The 10,621-nt window shown below is 31.7% G+C and overlaps 1 protein-coding gene across 2 annotated transcripts; it reads right to left on the minus strand.

Annotated features, from left to right (window-relative positions):
- Window positions 1-7,812: 7,812 nt before the first annotated feature.
- On the minus strand, window positions 7,813-10,621 carry LOC112769501 (uncharacterized). Of its 2 annotated transcripts, XM_025814017.3 has the most exons (5): window positions 10,489-10,621; window positions 10,221-10,383; window positions 9,797-9,890; window positions 9,166-9,365; window positions 7,813-8,977 (listed from the first exon to the last, which is right to left on the minus strand). In XM_025814017.3, the coding sequence occupies exons 1-5, from the start codon at window positions 10,546-10,548 to the stop codon at window positions 8,847-8,849; spliced, it is 648 nt and encodes a 215-aa protein (XP_025669802.1). In that variant the 5' UTR covers window positions 10,549-10,621; the 3' UTR covers window positions 7,813-8,846. The 2 variants fall into 2 exon arrangements, with proteins under 2 accessions (XP_025669802.1, XP_025669796.1); XM_025814011.3 differs by having other exon boundaries at window positions 10,221-10,552.

The raw sequence follows: 10,621 nt of genomic DNA on the forward strand, positions 1-10,621 counted from the left end.
CCCCCAACAGTTGACATGATTTACAATAAGTGAATATGGCAAGATGTTAATTATTTCACGTTTCTTTAGTTTGCTTTAGTGGTGCAGGTTGCAAAGTGTGTTTTCTTTCTTTCTTTTTCTCTCCTTTTAAGCTTGTATTTTGCTAGTTATATTGAGCATAGTCCACTCTTGGATAAACATTGCTTGTGATGAATAAAATCTGCTCTATGGTAATTCCAAAAATGAGGAACCAAGGTCTCATTCAAGTGAGGGATTCATTTCATATGCCATATGGTGCAGTCACTTATAGCGAACCTAATCAAGTTTTACTTGTAAAACTAATACCAAGCAGAAGGGAGAAATATAAATAAAGGCAGTGTAGTGATGTATGGATACACTCATTTTAAATTTTTGTTACTCAAGGAGATCAAGGTATAAAATAACATTGGACAAATTAATACGAAATTGTATTTGAATGTGTCTAAATATGTAAGTAGAAGTACTTTTATAAGATATAGTTTAACACAAAAATATGCGTACTAAATAAGTGTCTGAAATGTGAACATAACAATTCAAAAGAATGTCTATATTCATAAATAGTAACCATGTTATAATGTCCGTTATTGTGGTATCATTTTTTGTGTACAGTTTTCTTATTAATTTTTATATATTGAAAGAATGTTTGAATTGAAGGACAAAGATCAGAGTACAGGGTTCAGAAAGACTCGTCCTTATTTTATTTTATTTTTTTTATTTCTAATGGTATTCCCTAGTCTGACAGGCCAAAGACTAATTTGTCGCGGTATTGAGTTCCATTTAAACACTTGCTTAAGCGGGTTAGTAAGTTAATCACTAGATCAATCCAATTCGGTTCCTCATCCTTGTTTTATGATGTATTGTATTTAACAACATTCTCGATATAAAATCTGTATCTATTCATGTATCTGTTGAGGCTGAATTGTATGGATTCTTCGTTTTGTATGTTTGTTTTGTTAAGGTTACTGCCCTCCTCTATCTTACGCTTTGTATGTCTTAATGAAATTGAGCACTTCCTCCGATAGGGAAAAAAATAATGAAAAAGAAAAAGAAGACAATATCATTGTGATATGACTCACGAGAGACAAGAACTTTTAAGTGCATTTACATTTGTACTGATAAAAGTGGTAAGTTGATACCCCTTATTTTGTTTTTAATCTTTAAAACTTTGTTGTCTTCTTTATAGCTTTAGTAAGTGCTTGAGTAAGGTAATATAACAGTAAATTTGGCTCAGCTATAATGGTTTCTGTCTTTCTGGTGATGAGAAATGGTGTGTCATCCATAAACTGCACTGAGTGTACCTGGTGGTGCAAAGCAACATAGTTTATTTTTGTTTCTCTTTTGGTACAAAACGTTTGGCTAATAATTTACTTCAGCATGATTTGAAATTTTTTTTTAAAGAGATGCCTGTACTTATTGCAAGTATTTCATTTTGCGTTTGTAAATGAAAAATATCATGTGTATTTGTATTTTCATCTTTTAAAAATAAGGATACTTTTTAAAATTAGATTGTGATTATCAAAATAAAAAACATTACGTGCATATTAAATTAGTTATAAAATTAGTCATTTTTATTTATAAATGTGTATTGTTTAATTAATTTATCATATGTATTTTATATTTTAATATATATTTTAAAGTAAATAATTATTTCTAATCATAAAATATTTGGTTGACAAAACTGATCATCGAAGATTTAAATAAACCGTAACCATCAAAGTTTAGATATGTTTGACAATTCTAACCACTGTTAGTTTTAACGTGTCACTGTTAGTTAAGTGTCTTATGTGGCATGATGTATTTTAGGATAAAAATAATTCATTTAATTAACAAAAATTTAAAAAATTAAATAAATATTAATTTAAATATATATAATTAAAATTAAAATATATCTACCTTAATTTTTTCCAATGCCAATTTGAAGGAGAAAAAGCAAATTGAAGAGTGATCCAATTTTAAAAGATTCCCAACACAACGTGCTTGAACATCTGAAGCCCTCAACAAATTTGAAGAAACTGAGATTTGAGTGAATGCCAAAGTGGGAGGAATGAAACATCATAGATGGTATAACTACTGAGTTTTCCAGTCTATCAAACCTATCTCTGAGTGGTTGTCCGAAACTCAGAAAATTTATCTAGCAATCTTCCTTACTTGATTGAACTTCTTGTACATAAATGTTATCTACTTGAATCACATAGTTTTTAGTAGAAGTGGATAATAGAAACGTAATAAAAGACAAATTTTGAGGGTTAGGAGAGTCAGAATACTAAGGGGTTTTTTTTTTTTTATTGTGCAAAATGAGGAAGAAGAAATTAGGGTTGAAATGGTAACATAATCTTAGGGTTTAGTTAGAGTGTATCTTACTACTTAGGATACTTAATTAACGCTGTTACACTACAATTATTGATGGGTCAGAATTGTCAAACCGAACTAAATTTTGACGATTACCAAGTTTATTTAAATTTTTTATGGTTAATTTTGTCCACGATTAAATTTTTTGCTATAGAAAATGGCTATTTACTCTATATTTTATATGAATGTGACTTATCAAACTAATTTTTTGTGTATACATAATATAGTTATATCAAATAAAAATATATAATTTAAATATTTAAATTATTTTTATATTTATATCTATTGTAATTTTTTTAATTTTAATAGTTATTTTACCAAATTTAAAAGTAATCTATTTTATTCCAAATGTTTTATTTTAGTCTTTTAGTCAAAATTAAATATTTTTTTTAAATATTATTTCTTTTATTATAATTTTCTTCTAAATAATGGTAAAAATATTAATTGTTGTAGTCATAGTAGTAGTTTTAGTAATTCGATAATGAAAATGATTTAAGAATAAAAAAATAAAATGATAAATATTGAAAGAAAAAATTTTAATTTTAACTCTCGAATAAAAATACAAAATAAAACTTTTGTGATAAAAATAGGATATTTTAAACGCTGGACAAAATTAGGATTTCACCGAAATATTAGCAGCTAAAATAATAAACAAATAAAATGTTTTGATTAAAAAAATAAAAATTTGAGGTATTTTCAACTTCCAACAAGTATGTTTAAGCTATTCAAATACAAATGATAAAAGCTATGAAAATAGTCTTTTATCTTATTGCCCATATATTCTTGTGTAGGTATAGTTTTGACATCTTATTATTTGTACACATTCCTTAAATTTTATTCAAGGTGGAGTCTAACAAATTTTATTTAAGGCCATAATTATTCCGGCATTTTCCTAAAATAGGAAACAAATTGTCATTTTTCATGCATTATTGTATAATAAGTCTGTTTTGAACATTTTTAACACATGAAATAATCATACATTTAACTAAGTCAATATATAATTAAAGTTTAGATAAAAATGAACTTGTTGATTATATAGGTATTTCTCAATTTTTATAGTATCATGAGAATAAAAATGTTGTAATGACAAGTTAATTATAGAGTTTAATTCAAATACGATAATATATATTCAAATAAAATATATAGAGATTTATTTAATGTGTTAAATAAAGTAAAATTAAGTTTATTAGAAGATAATATATAAAGAAAGGCAATTTATTCTCTAATTTTCAGAGAGTATTGGTGATTACCTTTATTCAAGATATATTCATACATTGTTGATTTCACCGTAAATTGATAGGGTTTTCCTACTATCATTTAAGTGTGTTTGTAAGTTTGTTCTAGAAAATCGATTGAGAATCTAACTCACTCTTTTAATTATTTTTTTAATTTTTAAATAAAAATCTAAACTTTTATCTTTTCAATATTTTTGAAAAATAACATATATATTTAAACTTTTACTCGCTTGAATATTAGAACGATAATTAGGATTTAGGAGAATAAATTAAGTGTTTCAATCATTACTTTGTTTTAATTTTTGAACTTGGAACCGTGTCCGTGAGATTAGACGTAGATTTTATAGATGAAGCTTTGCCTGAAGTTGAGCTGCACATAAATGGTCTGAACCTGAATGCATGTATGGCTGCAAATTTCAGTGTCATACTCATTCATTCTCCTGATCTCTACTTCCATTGCTAATTGTCATTTTCTTTACTCTGGCAGCCATCTCTTTAACAGTTAACATTGATTTGGGCTGCTTAGCAGCATCCATATAATAATAAACATAGTTAGAGTAGTCAGTTTATTATGTGTCACTATTTAACAGAAGTAGTAAAGCACAAAGAATATTTAACTTGACTTCAATCATATTCTCTCCATATATTTTCCTGCTAAATTGTTCAATACAAACAGAACAACTAGATAAATGATGATATAAACCTTCATACTTTTACATTCGTTTTTCTTTTCTTTTTTTTTAAGCTGTTTTTGGTTGGAACCTTAATATTTGAAGTCTTCATGAATGGTTCCATCTTGGGTAAAAAAGTCTTCTTTAACATTTCTAGCCAAGGGTAGATACTAGATACTAAAGTTGCTCCTATTAATCAGCTCATCCTTTCAGACATAAAGTTGTATAATTAATATGATAACCCGCAGCAAAAATCTTATATTTTTTTTTTCAATCATTCTTTCACTTTTTTGGGCCCTCTTTGGAGAAATAAAAACGGAAAAGGCCATGCTGCATTGTCAAGTCATTAGTCACAAGTCACAACCCAGCCACAGTGACATCTTTTAATTGCTATAACCAATTATATTATACTAATTTGCATGGTAATGATAGTTCTGTACATATATCAACGCATGTTTTTGTATATAAACTTCCCACACCCCGTCCCCCCCCCAAACAATGCAGCAAACAGATAGAATCTGTTTCATCAGAAATCATCACTTCATGTTCAACAAGTTTCACTCAGATAGAAGATGGGTACTATGCATACAGTTACAAAGTAGATTAGAATTCTGAACAAAACTAGCTGATACAAATACTCATTAATCATGGGAGCAGAGGAGCATTACGATACATCTTCTAAGTATATAAAACCTTCCTCTACCTTCTTTGAGAAGATCACCCATTCCTTTGCCCATAAGCCTTCTTTTAGATACTCTAATACTCTCAGATGATTCTATCTTCATCTTCTCCTCTGCATATATCAACTTGGGATTCTGATGCTTGTTTCCTCCTTGGTCTTTCTGAAACATGTAGTGGTGTACTTTTTCACTACTTTTCCTTGTGTTCTGAGTATGCTTTTCTAATGTGATGAAAATATATCACCTTTTTTATTGGGGGAGCTCTGGGGTGGTGTTGAATGAAGTTTCAACATGCGGTGATGATTGAATTGCATGAAAAAGAAGGGGGGGTTGGGTTAAATAGGAAGAAAAATAATAAATATAAAAAGAAAAAGAGGGAGAGGGGGTTGTGGTGGTCCTGTGGTTATGGCTCTCCCTGGTCGCCAAGGAAGAAACCAAACGTGGGATTTTGTGGTTGATCATATGTGATGTCCCAGCTATCTCACCAGGGAGCTACACTTTGGGTCCCAACACTTACTGGCAAGCAACAATAATAAAAAGAAAGGAATGTTCAAAGTCACACCGATATGCACTCTCTCTGTCTTTATCTTTTACTTTGCCTTCTTTTTTTATCTATCCTCATGACTTACCAAAAAGGATGTTAGGCGTACTACTTCAGTGCACGAGATTCCTATCATTATGTTGGATGGACATAGTCTTCAATATTAGTCTTAATTATGTTAGCCAGATTTATGTATGTATACTTTTCTAGCTTTCTTTCCCCCACTCACCCTCATACCCTTCTTATGCAATGGGCCAGTGGCTACTGGCTAGTACTTCAATCCACTCATCATCAAACTGAAACTAAAAGTTAACTTTTTGGAATAAATTGATTAGTTAGATAAAGTCAAGCTAAGACTAATAGAATATACGTCAAAATCACTTCTAACTTAATAAGCTTTAAAAGCACACCTGCGCTCAATCACAAAGCTATATTATTAGTTTTCAATGGGTATCGGTTGTAATTTCATTTCGATGAAGCATAGTAACTGGCTTTTTATCCTGATATCCCTACCAAATGTCACTGTTTTCAAGATAAAATGAAATTCTTTGGGGGCTTTGAAGCAAAACATTTTCCATAGTATGTATGTATTTTCAAATATGAATAATTGGTAGTCATATATGATTAGTGTAAATGCCAGCTTGGAAACCTCTTGGAGAACACTACTCCTTGATTGAATTTCTAATAGAATGACCTTTAATACACCTCATTAAACTTATATTATCAACTCATCCACACATCCTAGTTCTGTAACAAGACAGTAATCCCCCCTCAGATGACGACGGATTCTATTATTGTAATGGATCATATGGCATCAACAGAGGACTAAAAGAGAATACAGTATAAAGAGAATAAAGGGTTAGAGTCTTTTACTGTTTTCTCTAGTGATCCACAACTGGTTTGATTAAACCTACACGAACAAAAAGGAGAGACATAACACCCATAGAACTTGAGCTTTTGCTGGGATGCTAAAGTTTAAAGCCTTCTTTCCTAGTAGGGTGGTGTAAGCTCAGAAACGACACTTCCAATACAGGGAAATTGTATTGGTATAACCAGTTGATTGTGCAGATCAGCTTTACTCATCAATATGAGTGATATTTTAGGTAATCTGGTTAACATGACAACTAGATAGACTAATCTCTCTCGTCTTTCTTTTTTGTTAAACGGAGGTAATTCATGACTTCACAAAGCGGTTAAAGCTAAAAGAATTAGTTTACCTAGAAGAGATAATCACGTGATTTGCATGCCCCTGCTCTTTTCCTCACCCATTTTATTTGTTCTATTTTATATATATGGTCTTCCTTTATTGAGTTCTATATTAAGAATTAATATACATGGCTAGCAATAGCAAACATGATAGGGGGACAAGTGATATAAGCCTACGTGCGAGAGAATAGCGGAGGTGGAATACCATGTAGAATTCACCTACTAGTCTAGTGGTTCCAAATACAAACTATATTTATATGGGATGGACAACATCAGAGAACTCTACCAGATCTTGCTAACAGCAATACATTAAAATAGAAGAGACATATTTATACGGTGTCAAAATCTTGCACGTGATTTTCACGTGATGAACATGGCCAGTGTCTCTGACGTGGAAGACAAGGTTTGTTTAATTTGTTGCTTTGCTTATTTCATTTCTTTAGACCACAGACTCCTTTCCTTGGCTGTGAGAGAGCTTCCTGTTGTTTTCGTTGTATTCGTTTGCCCTTAGACTTAGACGAACTATTACTAGCCAGTAGGACCACTGTTTCATCACTTTACGACGATTTGGAAAGTTTTGATAATATGCCAAGTTACCAACAACGAACTGTCACATATACGTGTAAATGGTGTAATACCATCATACATTTTTAATGACCATTCAGGTTGAAAAATAATACACCCCAAAAATTTCCACATCAATTTAATTTATATTGGCTATTGAAATGAATTGCCAGGCTACAATGAACCTGATTTTCACTCTTTTGACAATTGAAAAGGCCTGAATTAGTGTTGACAAATCATTAATCATTGTTGAATATAGGTATCAATTTGAACATAGTAAATTTTCAGTCTAAGATATTACTATTTAAATAGAGATAATATTTGTATATCTAAATTAATGTCTCCGTTCCCTACATGTTTCTATCTCATTTTCTTACTTAAATTTAAAGTAGAATCTAAAGTAAACACAAATGGAAGTGTATAAACGACATTAGCCCTGTTTAATTGGGTGTATTTTTACTTATTGCTGTACTTTACATTATAAATATGCAGCCAAACAATTGAAACTCGAGACTATGACAGCTTGAAGAAATTCAAATAGGACAGAATGGAAGTTGAGTTTAGATATAAGCCTGTTTAAGTGGCATAAATTTGTAATTTGCAATAACGAATAAGTTTACCACTCATCAACTTTAATGACAATAATAAGCTGAAAGGTCCAGTTTGTTTCTTACTGTTATATTGAAGCAGAACCAATGCATGAATAACGGGTCCCATACACTGAAATGGATAGTGACATAACAGTCTACACTATTGCGTACCGTGGAGTGTCAACAAGGAAGAAAGTGGAAGGGCATGAAAACCGGACCCCTCTCAAAAAAGCAACTTGAATGCGCACATTTGTCATATTGATAGCCAAGATGATGAAATGGGCAAGTCTCTTTTCAGGTACGAACGATGTCGAACAGTCCCTACGGGGGAAAAGAATTAGAGTACGAAATTGAACGATTTATTATTGTAATGTTACCGTACAAATTCAGAATCGATAATAAGCATATGAAGTCTTGATGGTTTGACTAATGACTTTGGCAAGTGGCCACATGTGAATCAGCTTAAACCTGAGGTGCCAACTGTATCCAAACATGAAAAGCTGCATTACCTCTAACAGCTTGATGCCTGGAAAGCTCATGCTCAAGCAAAAAAAAAATTATCTTTCAGGGACCCATTCACCTGCAAAATTCAATGGAGTAACAGCAGATGCTTCATGCTCTTCTAGGTCTTGATACAGTTGCTGCATTTGGCTGGCACCTGGGACGTTGTGAAGACCATGACTTAGTCTAGCTTCAATATCAAACATATACAGTAACCATTTACTTGCTAGTCACGATTCATAACAAATTAGCTTTGAAGTCACATGGATGAAAATGACATATCACGGTGCTAATTCGTGATCTACAACGGGCTACGTTTCTGACACTGTTTTATCATTCTTATCACTCGCCAGACATGAGAACTACTACACGCTGTCTGCTAATTTCTTTAATCGCGAACTCTGTTCCACCATATAACTTTCCATATCCGTATCTAAATACCTCTATCGATAATGAACAAAATTGACAACATAAAAGCCCAGATGTATGCATTAATTGTTTACGGAAAGGAATATACAGTTACTGGTCCCAATTGCTGAAAGTAGTGTATTCTTCAAATCATTGATATCCTTGAGCAATTTCTCATTTTCCCAGTTCCTCCTCTGTATCTCAACTTCTAATGCTGCAATAGTGTGCGTAGGTAAGTGGGTAGTAAAAGTTAAAATTACAACGCATCACTGTTCAATACTCAAATTCTAATATTCGATCATTAACTCTTAATAAATCTGTTTTGCCAAAACGTATGCAGCTGTGTTTACTTCTATAGAACTTAATTCCCCATGCAAGTCTAATATCAATAGAGAGATTTACCTGAATTTGAACTATGAAGATCTTCAAGTATTTCCTCAACAAATGCCAAAACCGAATTTTTCAAAACATCATTTTTCTTATCCAAAAGCTGAATTTCATTTTCAAGGGAGTGTTTCTCAGACAACAAAGTACTTGCTTCACAATTTTCTCTTTTGTCAATATCTCTCTGAAAATCTAGACACAGCTTTGTAAACATTTCCCTACATAGAAAACATAACGATCAGTCATAAAATAATATGATTCACTGTTGCGGCCACTTCAGCTTAATACTAATTAAATTTTAGAATGTTATTGTAAATTACATAAGGGAAAAGAAAACCATGAATTTTGTCATGAAAGATGAAAATCCCAAAAGCGTAAACTAATAGTTAGAGATACATGAATAAATGGTTATATATCTAACAAATTTTAAATAGGTAAAGTTCATATAGAGAGAAAACATTCATACAGTTCCTAATATATGTACATTCTATTTTAGACATAGCCACATAGCAAAGAATGAGAAATGTAAAGGAATGTCAAAATTTTATTTGGTCAGCAATGGGATCATAGAAGTTATTCTCACACTAAAACTTATAACATAATTTCAACATCAAGAACTACATCTACCAATAAGAGTTTTTTTCAATACCTTTTTTCATCCATTCCATTAACAATCTCATTACGCTTCATTTTAAGAGAACCTAGCTCCTTCTCCAAGGAACTCACCGAGGCCCTGAGATCAGCTAAAACCGAGAAGTGTAAAAAAAAAAAAAAAAAGAATTGTATTACGGTACATAGATAAATCCCCAAACAACGAAGTTCTCAGTTGAAATGATTTTACAGATTATTTAACCTAAACTCAATGTTAATCAGATACTTATTGGATCGTTGCACACTTCCATGCATATTGCATGTATTCAATTTGTTTTTATTAAATTGAATAGTTAATGTATTACAACAAGAAATTTTACTTCAAATGCTGAAATATAACATGATGAATTTTCATTGATTTATCCAAATGAAAATTCCAACAGAAACTTTCAGCGGTCGATAATTTCATGCCGATAACTTACCAGCGACGGTGACGAATCCAACGTTCTCGAACTGTAGCATGCCACTCGTCTTGATCAGCTCGGCTTCTTTATTTTCCAGATCAATTTCAATCTCCTCGCATTTGACGATGCTCGATTCTATCTCTCGTGTTACCTGAATATTCGCCTCAATTTCTTCGTTCACCTGAATTGATCGAAGGTAGTTACTTACTTTCCGATCGAGATGACTGAATGAGAGAAGAGGCCATGTTTTCCCGTCAGATAGATCAATTGAAGAGAAGAGAAAAACCTGGTCGAGCATTTCCTTCAGGGATGAAATGTGAGCGAGGATGGTTGTAGTGTCTTCCATTGCAAAGCTTGCAAACTCTACAGTGAATAGTGAAGTGATTTGTACCGCCACTTTTCAAAGGTTTCATACTTTC

Source organism: Arachis hypogaea, chromosome 3 (assembly GCF_003086295.3).
Source record: "Arachis hypogaea cultivar Tifrunner chromosome 3, arahy.Tifrunner.gnm2.J5K5, whole genome shotgun sequence".
NCBI classification, from domain to species: domain Eukaryota; kingdom Viridiplantae; phylum Streptophyta; class Magnoliopsida; order Fabales; family Fabaceae; genus Arachis; species Arachis hypogaea.

Excerpts from the sequence above, each read along its gene's own strand:
- LOC112769501 (XM_025814011.3), bottom strand. The coding sequence starts at position 10,548 with ATGGAAGACACTACAACCATCCTCGCTCACATTTCATCCCTGAAGGAA. Across the intron at positions 9,366-9,796 it reads AATGGAATGGATGAAAAAAG|GGAAATGTTTACAAAGCTGT; the intron begins GTATTGAAAAAA and ends TTTTCTATGTAG. Across the intron at positions 8,978-9,165 it reads TCTTCATAGTTCAAATTCAG|CATTAGAAGTTGAGATACAG; the intron begins GTAAATCTCTCT and ends ACACTATTGCAG.